Raw genomic sequence first — 18,259 nt, forward strand, 5'->3', positions numbered from 1 at the left:
TTGGTAAGCTCTGGGTTCAGTGAGAGACCCTGTCTCAAAATACACAGTAAAGAGTGATTGGAAGATAAGCTGGAGAGTGATCCAGAAATCCTCTAGTCTCCAAAAGTACATATGCACACATGCATACACACACACACACACACACACACACACACACACAACCCTCTTGAAGTGTCCCCATGAGTATCCTCTTACCATGTAGAGACTTGCCTTAAATGCAATAGCTAATTCGCCTGCTTCCTTCTGAACTAGCAGTCATAGGTACAAACCCAGACTAGAGCACGACAAGAGTGGTTGCTGGTTAATACAAAATTTAAGGGAGGACTCACTTTCAGGTGCTAACCCTGTACTTGTGTGGTTCTGAGATCAAGCTCCTCCTTAAACATGGCTCCAGGCCCTGCATTGCCTCAAAGATCCACCTGTAGCTTGTTCAGGGAGGAGGTGAGGATTGTCTCATTCTTGCTCTCTTCCTGGTGGGTGAGTCTGTGAGTCTTATTTCCAGTCACTCGCCCATAAAAGCTTGAGGGATGGGGACTGGAGGAAGAACTCAACAGTTAAGAGCACTTGCCACCCTTGCTGAGGACCCATATTTGGTTCTCCGTACCCATATCCTGTGGCTTATAGCTGACTGTAACTCCAGCTCTCAGGGATCTGATACCCTCTTCTGGATTCCACCGGTACTTGCATCCTATACATCCACACACATGCACACAATTAAAAATAAATAAATAAATAAAATACTTTTTTTTTTTAACTTGGTCCTCAAATCACTTTCCTATCTAAAACCAGGAAATGGTTTCCAGAATAACCAAGAAACTGAGATCCTATGACATGTCATGATTCTCCTGCTCTTAAACGCCCACTTTTGCTCTTCAGAAATCCTTGGTTCCTCTCAGAAATGGGCATGGTTAGTGTCATGTTCTACAGATGACCTTGCTGATGTGTCTTTCAATTATGGTATTTCTCAATTCTTCATTTTCAAAGCTTTTAATTTATCACCTAATAGGCATGGTGATTCACAGAATTATCCATCTTCATTTCTTTTCCTATCTTAGGTGGGCAGCCCTTATTACTATTCATAACACAAGCTCAGCGCCATAGTTAGTAAGTGGTGTCATCTGTACCCTAATGACTTTGGGCCTTTCACACCGTTCAAACGAAAATTGAATATTATGAAGCAGTAAATGAAAGCCCCAAACAAAAACTGAGCTTTCTATAACCCTCCTTGCCCAAGAATGAAAGATTGAACCACTCAAGTAGAGGACCAGGATGCAGGGATGGTCTGTTTGTGTGATGCACGCTCTTATTTCATCTCCACCGCTGCGATAAAATACTCGGATGAAAAACGCAACTAGGGGAGAGAGAAATGTATTTCAGCTTACAATTCCAGGTTACAGCCTGCCATTGTGGGGAAGCCAAGGTGTCCGGGACATCAAACAGCTGATCACAACACAGCTATAATCAAGAGTGGAAAGAGACACAAATGTATGCATGCAGCTTGCTTGTTTTCGCTCAGCTCCATTTTTCTCACTCATATAGTTCAGGAGCCTCCACACAACCAATTGTGCTTCCCACACTGGACTGGGGCTTCCCCACATCAATTATCTCAATCAAGACCTATCCCTTATCGTCATGTCCACAGGCCAACCCCAGGTAGACATGCCCTTGTTGAGACTCTCCTCCCAGTGATTCTATATCATCACATTGACAAAGCTAGTCATCATAATACGTACCCTGGAAAGTCCCAGCACACCTTTCCTGCATCTAAGTTCATACTAACTCTGTTCTTATAGTCTCCATGGCCACTGATGTTGGGAGGACCTTTTCCCACATTTTCCTATTGGTTGGAATTGTCCTCTCTAACAATCCCACTTCACTGAAAAAAAAAAAAAAAACCCAAACAAACAAACAAAAAAAACCTCACTCCATTCATTATTTAAATCCCAGTTTGATTATTTTTTTTTCAGACTTCTCCCTGGTCCTCCAGCCCCTATCCACATTGTCCTCACACCAGTGAGCCACAAGCACATGGCAATGTTGTATCTAGGCTTGTGTTTCTGTATGACTGTTAGTGCCACACGGACAGGGACTCATGCAGACACCATGTGCCTATGACAGGCCTCCCTGTGCTGAGTCTGACTGTACATTCAACACATTTTATTTGACACTTTAGCCCAGGCTGGCCTCAGATTCATAGCAATCCTCTCTAATGATAAGCCAGTTTCAATAAAACTGGTTAAGGTTTTAAATTTGCCAATCTGAATGCCCTAGATGCAACAGCAGCAGGTTAACCCACAGGTTTGAAGACTTTGAATGAGGAGAGTGGCCACTGAGGTATTTCACAGTTAAAGAAACCAACAAAGAAGTTGAGATACCTAGAAACCAGCAATGGCAGAAAGGGCTTGCCCATCCCAGGCTTCAAGGTTGTGTGAGAAAGAAGAAGCGTTAGTATTACTGGGCTTGTTAGGCTCAGAGCCTGATCCCTGACAGACCCTCTAAGCTATGTGTTTTTTATCCACTTTTTAATAAGCCAATTAAAAACAAATAAGGAAGAGACAAAGCCAATTGGAGATTTATCCAATGTGGTCACTATGGGAAGAGGACAAAGAGATCCAACCCCCACCTGACCCCACAGTACCAAGAGTTACTTGTTTCACTAGTCTAAGAGCCAAAAAGAAGGGCCCAGATTATCTCTGTAAAATCTCTTGATGCTTGTCAAGACAGTCAAACTACCAAATACTGGAAGAAGCTGGAGCTGGCGATGGCTGCAGTCAAAAAGAGCCCCTGCCAGAAATCTGCCCCAAGGGAGGGATAAGCAAGGGGAAGCCTCCACTATCCTTCCTGTCTTCTGTTCTGCCAGAGTGTCTTATGGCAGAGGAATGAACAAAGAGGCTGGAGAACGGATGAGAGGCCCAATATCTTAAGAGTAAACAGAATAACAAGGGTGCCATCTGTGAGTCAGCCTTACTAGACTTCTGGAAACTTCATCTCTCCTAGTTATGGTGTAGATAAAAATAAACAGGGTCGGCTGTAATTGCTCCTGCTCCTACATGCTGTGAGCCAATTAAACTTTCCCTGTGGGTCATGCCCTGACTGTTAAATACGATGGACCTCATGCAGGGCATGAACAGAAGGCACCAGATGAACTATGCTCAGTGGCTGTGTAGAGGCTACACAAACAAACCATGAATTCTGCATGAGTAAGGCTACCTGCACACAATGAAGATGCTTTAAATAAATAATTCTGAGAACCTCCATCAGGAGACTGCAACCTCTATGAGGGTCCGTCTTTAACCTTACATGCAACCGCTATGATACTTTGCATGATAGAGGATGGGGTTTGGGGAACAAGAGTCTTGGTTGCCTAGGAGTCTATTAAGAGACGAGAGGCCCAGGACAGCCACTAAGGGCTGTTCTCAGTCAGTGCACTCTGGCTTAGATTTGCTGCTTCTAAACCTGCTGCACCATCAGATCCAGGATGCAAGCAGGCACCTGCCTTCCTCCTTCTGAGCCGTTCACCTTCTTGCTCTCTCTCTCTTTTTCCTAGTCCTGAGTCTCAGATCCTGGGGCCTGCTCAGTCTCAGATCCACATTTTAGGGCTGGAGATGGGAGAGGAAATGGCTGTCCACCCCACTGCATTGTTCAACAATGAAGGTCAAAGGTGACACTGGGAACCTCGGATAGATGTGCATTATTTTATCATCACTATGCCTGTGGTAATGTCACATCGCTTGTCACCTGTTCTTGAGCATCATCATGAGCCATCTTTAGCTCCCAGTGCTCTCAGTCCCTGTGGTCAGTTACCGTGTCCACTACGTGATCCCCAAGTCACAGACACATCTGACTGTCACATGTGCAGGGCCAGAGGCAAGAGTCTAAGCAGAGGCATTCATCTCATGAGTGGCCACTTTTCTCACACCTTCAAGTCCCATCTGAGCACTAGGACAGGTAGAAATGTCCCAACATGGTCTGAGAGAGCTATATAATCTGAGAAACCTGGAAGCCAGTGGAGAAACCTGTGTTGATGGCAGCTGTTGTTTTTGAGTGGCTATCCTCTGACCCCACAACATCTTCATCTTCTGGTGTGTAATCTCTCTCTCTCTCTCTCTCTCTCTCTCTCTCTCTCTCTCTCTCTCTCTCTCTCTCTCCACCAAACAGAACCCAGCTGGCGTCCATTTTTATGAGGGGGAGGGGCATCCCATAAAGTAATAAACCATTCCAGCCAGAGAGGTAGTTTGACAAATAAAGGCACTTGTCCCCAAGCCTGGCCACCTGAGTTCTATCCCTGGGAGCCACATAGTGTAAGAAGAGAACAAAGTCCCAAAGGTTATCCCTCTGACCTCTGTGCATGCACCATGAAGCACACATAGGCATGTACATATATGTGTATGCATGCATACACACATACACATATAATGCACATACATACACACGTACACACAAATAAATGTAATTCGAGAATGGAGGAAGGAATTAATTATCCTGGGGCTCTGTGGGAGAACTGAGAACTTGGTTATCTTTTAGAATTCCAATAGAGGGCACCAAAACCTCAGGTCTCCTCCTAAAGTAACTTTGGGTAGAGAACATCTTCCTGGGCCTGAGCAGACATCACATGAAATTAATTTGGGCCAACCACTATGCCCAATTCCTGATATGCCATCCCTGTCACTCTTTACAATGGTTTCATGAGGTGGCCCTAACCTTGTGATGGACAGAGTAAGCTCCCTCCAAAGACATCTGTATTCTCATCCCCAGAACCTGAGGTCATGTGATCTCACAAAGCAAAGGGAATTTCGCAGATGAAGCTAATTTAAGGATCTTGAGATGGGTGGACTATTCTTTATTATCTTTGGGGCCCTGAGTAACCACAAGTGTCCTTAAAAGTCAGAGGCAAGAGGGCCAAAGCTGAAGAGATAAGGACATTGTACCCTACTGGCTTTGAAGATGGTACGAGGAACATACTGGCCAAGGGATAAAGGTTCCTAGAAGCAGGAAAAGTCAAAGAAATGTGTGCCCTCTTTGAACGTCCAGAGAGAAACATAGTCTTAACCTTACCTTGATTTTAGGTAGGTGTGACCCACATCTGATCCATGGCCCCCAGAGTGGGCAGCACAGGTGTCACTATAGGAAAATAAATCTGTTCTTCGAGCACTATGCTATAAGTAATTTTACATTAGGAAGAGCAAATGCATACAAAACTTTACCTACACTTTACAGGGGGAGAGTGTACCAGGAACGTTAGGTAATAACATCATTCAGATTCCAACTGAGGTCCTGAGGCTTTGCAGGGCTGTCTAGATTCTCCTCAGGAATGGCAGATAGTAAGTAGGGAAGGCTGGGGTGAGGTGACAGGGAACACTGAGGAGGTCTGCTGTTCTTCCCTGTCTTATGGAATAAGCAGGTTGCCCCTCTTCTCTGCCATCTTTTCTTCGCAACCAAACATCATTCCGTTTTGAGTACTACATTTTTGAGGGGTCCGTAGAATGTTTCTCTTTATAATTAACCTGTTTAAGAGGGGGAAGTGAGGTTCTTTCAAAGTGGAGCAGGGGCTGGAGAGATGGCTCAGTGGTTAAAAGCATTCATTGCTCTTCCAGAGGAGCTGAGTTTGTTTCCCAGTACCCATATAGGGTGGCTCACAACCACTTGTAACTCTAGCTCCAGGGGCAGCAGGGATACGGCGCCCTCTTCTGGTCTCCAAGGGCATAGCACTCCCATGTGCAGTGCACACATACACCCATGAAATTAAAAATAAAGTCTTTTTTATTAAAAAAAAAAAAAAACAAAAACAAAAACAAGAAAGGGGAGAGCACATCCATTCTACCTGGGCCAAATGAAAGAAGGAGTATGTAGCACAGGTGTCACTATTTCACATACAAGGAAGAGAAAGCATAGGACACCAAACAGTGTTATCAAAAAGAAACAGAACTACCACTATCTGCTTGGGTCACCATCCAACTAAAGCCTCATGAAGAACAGCAGTGTCAGAAAAGGCTCGTGTGACTTTAGGATACACTCGGAGGAGTCTGAAAGACACAGCTCAGATTTCCTGCCTCCCACTGTGTGGATAAAAAACCCACTGCTGGTGGATGTGGCCAGAGAACCTCCACAATGTCCAGCCCTGGGAAATATAGCTGCTGACACACAACTCATAGATCTCTGCTTCCCAAGCTCTCTGATACAAGCCAGGACCACCTTCCTAGGGAATGGTGCCACCCACAGTGGGCCTCATATATATAACAAGACAAGCCCACACAGACCTGCCCATAGGCAAATAAATCTAGACAGCCTAACAACTAGCAGAAGTTGTTGTCTCCCACTGGGTATGGGGTATGAGAAGCACAACTCTGATTAAGAACAGGCTCCTCCAGGCCACCAAGTGACAGTTACCTGACTCTGAGAAATGGGGTAGTCACAGGATAGAAACCCACTGGGGGGAAGCTCAGTCACATAGCATCTCAACCATGCCATGTGTTCATTGTCCATTTATTTATTCATTTTTCTCTGCAGATTATCATGTGCTGACTTTCCTTTGTACTGGGGGCTCCATTCGACAGCCTCAAGATGCTTGTGAGACATGTGAGGCCTCTGAGTATTTGGAGAGGGGCTGATCTGACTTGAGATATTCTGTAAGCTTATAGTATACCCCAGATTCCTAAAAACACAGAGCAAGCACACACATCATTAACTTAATATCACTTTGAGTATATTAAAATGGGATAGCTTTGAATAGTGTCCCAATGACAGTCGTCACTGCAACAGATGTTGTGACTAAAAGCAAATTTAGGGGAGAAGAGGGTTTATTTCCATCCACAAGCCACAGTCCATCGCTGAGAGAAGTCCGGTACAGGAACTTAAAGTAGTAACCATGAAGGAATAGTGCATGGTGGACAACTCATAGATCTCTGCTTCCCAAGCTCTCTGATACAAGCCAGGACCAACTTCCTAGGGAATGGTACTGCTCACAGTGGGCTTCATATATATAACAAGACAAGCCCACACAGACCTGGCCACAGGCAAATCAATCTGGTCTGGGCAACCCATCCACTGAGACTCCCTTCTCACACCACACCAGGATGTTGACAGTTAAACCCAAGTAGGACAGGCATATTTGGTAAAATACATTATTACAATCAATTTCAACAGTGGCTTTTTAACATGTCTCTTCCTGTGCCTAACTAGAAACCACTTTGGTCATAGCTGTAGCTTGCTTTAGGTTTGTATTTGACTGTGTGGTTCTGTAGGCTTACAATATGAAGGCTGACATAGATGTTCCAAGCCCAGGAATGGCGCTGATATTATTGCCCAGCCTGACACACTAGGATCCCTCAGTACTTGGCCAGATTGTGGAAGTCAAGTACACAGTACACAGAACAAGTACCTAAAAGAGTTCACAGCTGGGTTGTCAGCTGAGTTAGTGACAGGACTGGGGAGCTCTGAGAAGTGACCTGGAGCATGCAGAAGCACAGAGGACAGCCCACTGAGCCTCAGGCATATCTTAAGTTGTGAGGTAAAGGGTGCTAGAATTGAGAGAAGGGTTTTGGCCACTAGGATAACAGACCTTGGCAAGCGACCAGTGAAGCTTTGAAATGTTCCAGGAGTCACATTCAGAAAAGAACAAGATAATGTAAATGTGTCTTCCTTAAGCCAAGGTCTAAATATTATAATTTTAATCTCTAAGCATTGTTCACAGATCTCAATGAGATATTTTACACTTTTTCAGTCTTTTCATTTATAAGTTTTTTAAATTATTTTAATTGTGTGAGGCCACCTGAGTGCAAAAATAGGGGCTGGAGAGACAGCTCAGTGGTTAAGGGCAGATAATGCTTATGAAAAGAACCAGAGTGCAGTTCCTAGCACCCATACTAGGTATTGGGTGGCTCACAGCTGCCTGTAACTCCACCACTGGGGGGATTCAGTGCTCTCTTCTGGACTCCATGGCTATCTGCACACATACTAAATGCACATGTGTGTGCACGTGGCCTCATAAGTATTAAATCTTTGAAGTCTGGTACGAATTTTACAGTGACCTTGTGTGGCAGTTGGTACAACATTCAAGGGCTGTTGTCACAGGTGATCTGTAGCTGCTGGGTAGGTGAGACAAGCCTCCTTGACTCTATTTTTAATGCAATGTTAGTTTCAAACAGAAAGGTACATTAGGAAAGTCTTTCTAAGGACTCCCCAGTAAATACTCAGGGAGACAAATCTCCCCAGGAGCTATCAAACATCTGAAGAACATCACCTACTAGGGGACCTTTTATAAGCTGATAAATTTGGGTTTTGTTTGTTTGTTTGGTTGGTTGGTTTGTTTTTGTTTTTATGTATGTGTGGGTTTTTTCCTCTATATTTTTTTATATTTTTATTGGATATTTTATTTACATTTCAGGTGTTATCCCCTTTCCTCATTCCCCCCATCCACCCAGAAACCCTCTCTTCCATCCCCCCTCCTCCTGCTTCTATGAGGATGTGCCCCCAACCTACCCACCAACTCCCACCTCCCTGCCCTTGAATTCCCCCACACTGGGGCATCCAGCCTTCACAGGACCAAGAATCTCCTCTCCCACCTATGCCCAACAAGGCATAAGACTGTGTTTAGCCTTTCCATGCAGGAGTAACTGCATATTCTTGGGGTGTGGCCAACACAGCCCTGTAATGGGTTTTGCCCAGAGTCCTGAGAAGAAGCAACTGGTACTCAGGCCTACCACTCAGCTCTACCCTCTAAGTGACAGCCAGAAGCAAACCTCTCAGAGGCCTCTCAGAGACCTTGTATTTCTTCCTGGACTGTGAATAGCCGATACAAACATTCCCTCAAAAAGCTCAGTGTGTAGATGAAATAGCTCCATTCGTGCAAAGTGCTACACATGGCGCCTGATAAAGAATTGATCAAAAGTAGTAGTCTCTTTCCTTCTAAGACTCTGCCAGTGGGGCTCCCACACAACTCCAGGAGCATCCTTAAAAGAGCGTGGCGAGTCTGACAGCAGGACAGGGGTGGGGGTAATTAAATGACCTCTGGAGATTACTCCTGGCCCTTTATCCATTTTCTGCAGACAGCTTCAAGGCGACGTTTCATTTCAGAGAGAAATTTCCAAAACTATGCAGATTAAAGGCAACCCTACAGGGGGCTTCTTCTAACCCCTCAAGCATCATGATTTACTTCAACTGGTGAGAAAACAGCTCTTTGCTTTTTTTTTTTTTTTTTTTCCTGGACTCTAGTACAGAAGCAGCTTAAAGTGTGCCTAATCGTCTCCTGTCATCGTGGTTGTTCCAGATGCTGAGACAGGAGGATTATAAATGCATTGTCTACTTGGACTACAGACTGAGTTCCAGGCTACCCTGGGAAAACTTAGTAAAACCCTGTCTCAAATTAAAAGTAAAAAGCAGGCTGGGGTGGGGCTCATTGGTCAAGCATTTGCCTAGAATACATCAGGAAGTACATAGGGACATGGCTCAGTGGTAGACCAGTTGCCTACAATCTGTCAGTAAGGGGTTGGGGGTTAAATCAGCAGTAGAGTACCAAGCTAGAAACCATCAGGAAAGGTCTAGGAACATGGCCCAGTAGGGCAGTGCTTAGTCAGGATTCACCAGTGAGGAGATAGCAGTATGACTCAGTGGTAGAGCACTTGGCTAGAATCTGACTATGTGGGACTGGGGGCAGTGGTCAAGTGTTTTACCAGAATCCACCATGAATGGGTTAAAGGTGAGACTTGGTAGTAGAGCATTTGCCTGGTGTGCAGGAGGTACCTGGGGTTCCTAATACCCAAAAGGAGCAATGGGAGAGTCCTTCTACTTCTGAGAACCAAGTGAAACAATCTGCTCTAGGTAAAATTAAGGAGGAAATGCTGGATTTGAACTCTCCCCAACCTAATTCTGAGCCACACTCTGTGTCCCTGTAGCCATGTCATCTTTGAATAAATGACTTATGTTCTTTAGCTTCAGGGGCACTTATCCTTAAAATGGGCACTATATGAATCTGACAAGCTAAGCATTATATATGCAAAGTAGGAGGCTGTTAAATATTTATTACTTCACTAATTCCCCCCCCCCCAAAAAAAACCCAGTGAACTGTAAAAGCATTTGTGATTTCATAAGCTCAGGATGGGATAGCAGGAGCCAGGTATGATTTAGCTGGGTCCTTTGGCTTCCACAAGGCTACAGTCAAGATGTCAGCCGAAATATGATCTCATTTCAAGGTTTGACTGGACAAGTAGTTACTTCTAAGTTCTTTGGGGGTTGTTGGCAAGATTCAGCTCCTCAGAAGAGCTAAGGGTCTTAGTTCTTTACTGGTTATTGAATGGAATTCATCTTAGGTCTCTGTCATGTAGGGATTCCACAGGGCACACCCCCCCCCCCCCATTAATGCAGTATGCCTCTCTGGAGTCATTGCAGTGTAGATGGCTGTGGCCTTTCGTAACTTCATCTTGGAAAGGAGAGTCCCATCACTTCCGCTGTGCTCTGCAGGGAAGCAGGTCCCTTAGCTCCAGCCTACACTCAAGGAGAAAATAACCCGAGGATATGACTCCCACAAGGGGCAGCGATCTACACTAGCAACCATCTGTCTTGACATAGAGCATTTCAGTAAGCACAGTGAGCCGGCCTCATCTGCAGATTCTACATCCGCAGTTTCAGCAAACATCAATGAGGAAATAACTGGGGGGAGGGGGGAATACATGAATATGAAGACTGATTTGCTGTCCTGGCTCGCTGTGTGGTAGAGCAGCACAGTATCGCGTGGTATTTGGTGGTACAAATAATCTAGAAAAAAACCCTTTAAAGTCTATGGGGAAATGCGTGTAGGTTCAATACTGATACATACTGCGCTGATTTATACAAGAGCAGCCACCCATGTTGGAATCCATGGAGAGCTTCCGAATCAACCGGCCACAGATACCCAGGGGCAACCATGGTATCTGGTTTTTATGACCAAGTGTGAACATATTTCAGAAGTCACCATGTAAATGGAAGAACTCAACTGGTTTGTTTCTTGGGGTCAAAAAAAAAAAAAATCAAGAATCACGTGACATGATCAGTTTAAAAAAACATGTTGTTCCTCACCACAAAGAGACAAAAAAAAAAAAAAAAAAAAAAAAAACTACATTGGAAAGACCCATTGAATTATATTAAGTGTTGATTTGACAGAACATGACTACATAACATTATATGGATGGTAGAGTCAAAGCGCCCTCCTCTCCTCCCCCTAACGTTGAAGGCACACCTGCAAGCCTTCCTAGCTGTTTTATAATATCTACATTTTTATAGAGATGTAAATAAAAGTACTCCTTTCAGTTTTTCTCATTTAGCAAGATGACAAAGGCATTTGATCCTGCTGTGTCTCCTTTATAATTAGTGGCATATATCTTTCTTTTCCTTAAACAGCTATGCACATCCCCACTCGGTAGATGAATGTAAAAAGCCATTGTTTATTTACCCATCCCTTTACGGCGACACATAAGCTGTTTCAGTGTTTTGCCACTAAACGAGACGAAGTCATTATCTTTTATGTTTTTCTCCCATAAATGGAATTGTGTCTCTAAAGTCCCAGAAAAGCAATTTGAACACAAACATTTTAATGGTTCTGTGAGTTTGGATCCAAATGAATCCTTTGATTTTCAAACAAGCAAACACTTCTCCATCAGCCACAGGCTGAATTCCCTACACGCAGTTAACTATGTCTGACCTTTTTTTTTTTTTTTTATGTCAGAGCATCTAGCCTTGAAGCTGAAAGAACGAGAATACTAAAATTGTGAGACTTTACAAAAATATTTAGACTCAAACTATTATAAGGTTTTATAAATTGACTTCTGTGAAGCAAGAGATGTTGCATCTCTGTTTAGCTTTCACTTGAGACATGGAGAGCATGCAAGGTCAGTTGTCTTCTCCACTAGTCCCCACAGCGCCCCCTGCAGTTCAGGTTCTGCACAGCAGCAGAAGGAAAGGTTCAGAACAAGTGGGCTTTCCTTTCCCAGAGGATCGCCTTCCTTCATCTTTGTCCCCCTCCCACCCCGCAGTGACATTCATGAGTCTGATAAGCGCCTGGACGTGGGAAAGGAAATCATAGATCCTAGTTTCTAGGAAGGATGCTCCTCAGAAGAGAGTACCTGCTAGGTGGAAGCAGTTTCATCCCAACAATTGGAAAGTTAGGGGATTTCATAAATGCGGGTTTTGCCATGGTAACTAGTTTATTTAGCCAAATTATGAAGCAGTTACCGTAACACTTACATTGGCAGGTCTCAAATGACCCTCACAAACACACTTATTAACATTCCGTCAGACCATTCTGACTTATAAAATATATATTTACCCTCTTGTTGTGAAAACTATAACCCTTATTTTTTTAGACCCAGAAGACTTACAGGACAAGTCAGCTTGTGTGACTGACAGGAGGCGATTGAATAGATTTGCGCCACAAAAAGAGTTGCTGGTTGACCCACTATTTGAGCTGCAGCGCCCTCTGGTGGATGACCGGTGGATTGACTTCTTTAGGCACATTTTCCAGGAGCCTGCTCTCACTAACATCTCACCTTGTGTCCCAGGTAAAGGAGGCCATGCAGCGTATCCACGACCGAGGGAACATCGGGAAGTTAATTCTGGATGTGGAAAAGACCCCGACCCCGCTGGTAAGTGGAATGTTGAGGAAAGTGCCCAGCTCAACATCAAAAACAAACCGATGGGTTGTCAGAAGTAGTCACAGCTGTATTTATAAGGAAATACAGACAGCTTACAAGCTCCGAAAGACTAGGAATTAGCTATGGACTAACAGAAGTGGAAATGGAAAAGTGAAAGTGTTTGTGAAAGACAGGAAAATTGCTGAGTTGGGTCAGACAGAAAATGGATAGGGGGAAAAAACGTTTACAGCTGTTATCTCTAGGCACCAATGGAAAGGCTTCCTAGTTCATCTTAATGCACATACAGGGGCCCTACAGAATGCTGCCCACTGCCTCCAGGATGCTTCCTGGTACTTCTCTTGAATTCACTTGCTTTCATCGGGAGAAAAACCCTAATATCCAGGCAATCCACAAGAAAACAGCACGTCAGATTTACCTGTTCCAAAAGTAACTGCTTTGGGGGAGAGGTAGCATACAATGTAGCCCTTAATCTGCAGTCTGACTGTTCCCATTCAAAGCCTGGTACTCAGTCCCATTTGCAACCTGGGAAAGTTGCTTTTGCCCACCAGCTTTGGTCCTGTTTACAAGCTAGAGACTGACAGGTTCTTCCCAGTCAGTTAGAAAGGCAGTCACTGAGTGTGGCTGGCCATCCTAAGTTCTAGGTAAGCTAAACAGAGAAAGTATGGAGGTTGGTGTAGCCGTATCTGTCATTTTCGAGAAATACAAGTAAAATAAGTAAAAGCCATGCTCCATGGCTCTCAGTCCAAGTGTATATTTTCAGAAGCAGATCATTGTCTTCTGTAGTGCAGGTGTAAAGGCCATTTCACTCCATAGAAGACAGTTAAAGAGAGGGTCATTTTGTGCCACGTAAGCTGCTGATAACAATATGGATATGGTTTTTAAAACACGAAAGTCACAGGGCTGTTGAAGGGGAGAATGATAGCACGGGATTAGGAAGAAAGAACTAGTCTAAGGATTCCCCTGCAAATACACTGTGATCTATGTAGGTAGGTCTCTTTCAGGCCCATGCATAGAAGTGTAGTTGCCTGCAACTACAGTTACCGGGTTCTCCTGAGACGAAGCCTGGGAATGAACGGGAATGGAGGGTGAGAGAAACGTGGGGCCAAGACAAAGTATTCTGATCAAGGCCCGAAGTTTAATAATTTGCTTTCACATATAAAGGGGAAGCCCCACCCCCCAGAGTCTCTTCTCAGTTTAGCCCAGGGGCTGGGCAAGGAGATAGCAGTCCGGAAGGTGTCAAGGCTAGCTCAGCAGGCAGCCCATTCTTCTTAGCTCAGGTAGCAGACTCCAAGACAGCCAAGGCTGGTAATGTAATGCATCTCAGGTCCTACTATTGCTTGATCTATTGTGGCAAATGGCTTGCAGGCCTGCTCAGGACTGGGGGAAGAGCACATAGAAGATTCTAGAGCTTCCCTGGCCAACTATTGCATTTAAGCAAAATATCTGGTGCTGGTTTTCCATGCAAAGGCACTGCTTGTCTCCAGGAACCTATGATATTCTGCTGGTCCTTGGTCTAAGGTTAGGTCTAGTTGACCAAGGGTCAGAACCCATCACATTAAAGCCAAAAGATGCTCCCGATTCAGGGCCAAGAGCTCAGCTCTATCCCTGGTAAGTTATTGTCCTTGTTTTCTGGGAATGTTTTTTACCCTGATACCCAAAGGAATAAAGAGACAGTGAAGAAGGGGTATTTGAAGCCTCATTGGTAGGGAAGATGTCTCATCCCTTCTAAATAGAAGGCTAGAATTGAAGGGATGACAACATGAAGTCAAACTGAATCCAGAACATCATGGGATTCAGGATGGACCCAAGGAAGTCATCTCCAGGGCTATTAAGTGCTGTTAAATGTAGCAGCAGGGCCTTAGCAGGTACTAGTAAAAGGTATGGAAGGGGTCCTCAGAAGGACTTCCTCCTATAGGAATGACCAGTCTGAAAGAAATCCATCCCGTGATGCTTCAGCCCATCCCATGATGCTTCATCCAGTGCTCAGAGGTGGTGAGGGAATGGGTGCATGACCTCCATCATGACCTCTGTTGAATTGCAGATGGCCAATGACAGCACAGAGACCAGCGAAGCAGGGGAGGAAGAAGAGGACCATGAAGGTGACAGTGAAAACAAAGAGAGGATGCCCTTCATCCAGTAAGCCAGACCTCGCATCTGAGAAGATGGAGGATGGCTGGGAAGAAGATGGCCGCCAGGAGAACTCTTCTGTGCCCCAGTGAACAAATGCTGTAGTCCAGTGTGTGTCGTGTTTGTCTGCAGTCAGCCAAGCTAAGAAGCTGTTGATCACTGTTGTGTTTGGAATTAAGTGCCAATCCCATCCCATGCAGTATTGTGTCCCTTTCTGGTCTGTGTGTGTATCACACTATCCCCTTTCCCTTGAAGCAAACCCATCCTTCTTTGGGTCTTTCTTGACGGTTCTAGAATAGCCTTGCAAACTAATACTAGCCCATGGGGCCCAATGTCAGACAGAAACCAGGCCATGTTTGATTGAAAGGTGTTGTCACGGAGCACTGTTCAGATCCCACTCTTCTTCAGGCCAATGACACTCTTTGCCTGCCAGCAATCAGCCATGCCTCCAACCATGGCACTTATCAGTTTGTCTAGTGGCAAGAGAGTAGGCCAGGAGTATTCACGATCCTGTACATACAGAATTCTCCAAACAGTTTCTTTGTCACTTTCTTCTTAAACGCTACGTCCCTGCATGTGTCTCTGCACCTTAAGCCTCTCTTTAATCCTCTTCCCTGGTTATTATTTATAAACTGAGAGAGGCAGATCTGGGTTCTTTCCTGGATAGAGATGGGTTAACAGCATCTATCTGAGGACCAGCCACAGAAACCTTTCCTCTGAAACTATATCTCATGAGCAAAGTCCTCCCTGTGCCCACACATGGCTTATTGAAATCCTAAGAAAACTTGCCAACTGTAAGCCTAACTTAGATGTCATTAAACTCATCTGAGGTCCTGCCCTCAGCCTTCAATAATTACCAACTACCATTTTTAAGTTCCTGCCCAGGAAACACTTTTCCCAAGGAAGAGCTCCCTTGAAGACCATATTTGGGGTTGATAAGTCAATTGGTTTCTCTTGCCTATTCAAAGCACTTTCTAACGTGTAACACGCACTAGGGATGCAGATGGTGGCTGCCCAGCATCTGACGCCAAGTGCATGGTCCTCCTCTCCAACACAAAAAACCACGGTGCTGATTTGCAGGTTCCTTAAAAATTGGTTGCCAAACTGCTTGATCAAAGACCCTGTTCAATTTTCCAGCTTGAAAGAAACATTCTCGCCCTTTCTAACAGGCTTTGAAGTGACATGAGTTACCACAGAGGAAGAGTCTCCCTTCCTCCAGAGTGGGGCTCCATATTGCCACCTTCCCCAGCCCTTCAGTCCTAAGAGTTCACATGTCTGTCACTCACAAACCGAGCTAGATATAAAAGGAACTCATGCAATTAGCACCCTAAACTTATTTTGTCTTCTCGAAGACCTAAGTGGGCACCGATGACCTTGGGTTGGCATTCCAGGTTTCTAAACATCCATGAAGATTTAAGAGGGTTCCAGTGTTGCCCACTTTTTCCACTTACTGCTTCAGGGTGGGCACCTCTTTCTTTCCCTCTTGGACTGGGAAGTTTTCCCTCTTGGACTGGGAAGGAGCACGGCTTCACAATTCCCCGCTTGGTTTGCAAAGTCTCCGTAGCCAGTCTTCTGTCATTTGTCATGTTCCTTCATCTCGATCCTGATTTTTGTGAGGATGACTTCTTCATGCCAAATATTTACCTGAAGGGAGTCTTTCCTCACTGTGACTGGGAAAGTCAAATATGAAGATGAGAAAAGGAGCTGCCAGCCTATAGGCCAAAGGGCGAAAATATGTGAAAGAGTGCCAATCACAGATTCTTCTTTTCTACCCCTGGGAGAAACGCTATTGAGAGAGATGATAACCTGTTGATAAATTCCACATAATCAGTCGCATTTCCACCATAACCATGCTCAAGGATGGGTAGACCTGAGTACCACTCTCTGAGTGCTATTACTAGTATGTAGAAATAGCCTTTTGGACAGGCTAAGGGCCATTAAGTCAGGAAAGTTCGCCTTTAGGCAACACAGAACCTGACCCACGTTCAGAATCCAGATAGTCTTGTCACGTACAACCAAGAAGCATTGGGAAGACGTCTCTCCCCAGACCTGTTTCATTTTGAAAACCGTTGATCACACATGAAAAACCTCTCCCTCTCCTGAGAACACAGACAGAACTTTTGAGTGTGAGCAGTGTCACCATGAAGAACAGGAGGGTGGGTGGGTGAGGAGCAACTGGAATCGGTCAGTTTCCCGTGGACCTTCCTTCCCGTCTCGTGATTGAGGAAGTGTAAAGAGTGTGTATGTTTGCCTTAAGGGAGCTTCGAAGGCCTCTTGGAAGGTTGAGCTTTACTAGAACGAACCGAACATCGTCTAATGTGTCTGTGGCTTCAGAGCTTTTGTTATATTGTTATATTGTGCCTACAAAGCAAATTATGTTTACATAAAAATATAAATAAAGTATTCAGCATAGCAGAACCTCTTACAGCATCCTTTAGTCCCTATAAATAGTTGGGTGTGTTCTGATTACCTGGGCATAGCATAGCGATGCAAGCCTGTAATCCCCACACTCAGGCAGAAAGTGGAAGATTGTGATGACTTTGATGTAGGTCCCTTGTTCTGGAGGGTGTCCCACGAAGATCTCCCGGCTGAGGACAGGGTGAGAGCAGGGAGGGTTCACTACTGTTTCTGCACTGCCTCCAGCCTGCATCTCCACTGTCTGTAGGTCTTCAGCCCTGCCTGATGCAGGAGGTCCGGGCCAAAGGACACAGAGTGCGAGCAGGAGGGGAGATTGCCTGCCCCCACTGCTGCCTCTGCTCGATTGCTGCTGCTGTGCTGCACCTGTCTCTCCGAGCTGAGCCAGTCCAGGCCTGGGCTGAGCTGATAAGAAGCCAGCTAGCTGGCAAGGAGGCAGCTTGATGTCCCAGGCAGGTTCTGAGAGAGCAGATCTCTCAGGCACCAGGATGATTCTTGAGCACTTTACTTCCCCTAAATAGAGCCCTTATATACAGTTTCAGGGTGGGTTAGGGTCTGGCAGCAGATAATGCCTATTGGCTTGGTCTGAGAGCTTGGAGATACCTCATCTGCATGTGGGAGAGCCTGAGGCTCTGTTCCTCGTGACTGATGGTCATAAACCTCTCTGTGGGAGGGGTTGTTGGAGGGCTGAAGCTAAATGAAAAGAACCAGGGCCTGGGAGCAGAGCTGAACTCCTGCCGTCCAGTAAGGTTCTGGGGTTCCAATCTCATGCTCGACCAAGCACCCAGCTGCTTCTCAAAGCCCACCGCCCCACACTTTGAGGCTAGCCTGGGCTACATAGTAAGTCGCCATCTCAAAATAAAACTAATGGCATGCAGATGGTGCCAAGTGTCAATATCAAACATAGACTGTGACAATGATGATAATGGCAAGCATTTATGAGACACCTACTGAATGTTGCTGCAAGAACAATGCATGTGCTAAGTCACTGACTCTCCCAGCAGTGCTCAGTACTGCCTCGTATCATACCCGTGCATGGATGGAAAGACCAGAGCACATAAAGCATTAATACTAGTCTGAAGTCACGTGGCTAGTAA

General features: G+C 45.1%; 1 protein-coding gene across 1 annotated transcript in view; it reads left to right on the forward strand.

Annotated features, from left to right (window-relative positions):
• The window catches only part of Vat1l (vesicle amine transport 1 like), a 165,347-nt gene extending 148,182 nt beyond the window's left edge, over positions 1–17,165 (forward strand). Inside the window, exons 8-9 of the mRNA XM_034522935.2 lie at positions 12,528–12,611; positions 14,662–17,165. Of these exons, the coding sequence (XP_034378826.1) occupies positions 12,528–12,611; positions 14,662–14,760 (183 nt within the window). The 3' untranslated portion in view covers positions 14,761–17,165. The remainder of the gene's footprint in view (positions 1–12,527; positions 12,612–14,661) is intronic.
• The last annotated feature ends 1,094 nt before the right edge of the window (positions 17,166–18,259 follow it).

The sequence above is a fragment of the Arvicanthis niloticus genome, chromosome 18 (genome assembly GCF_011762505.2).
Source record: "Arvicanthis niloticus isolate mArvNil1 chromosome 18, mArvNil1.pat.X, whole genome shotgun sequence".
Classification (NCBI taxonomy): Eukaryota; Metazoa; Chordata; class Mammalia; order Rodentia; family Muridae; genus Arvicanthis; species Arvicanthis niloticus.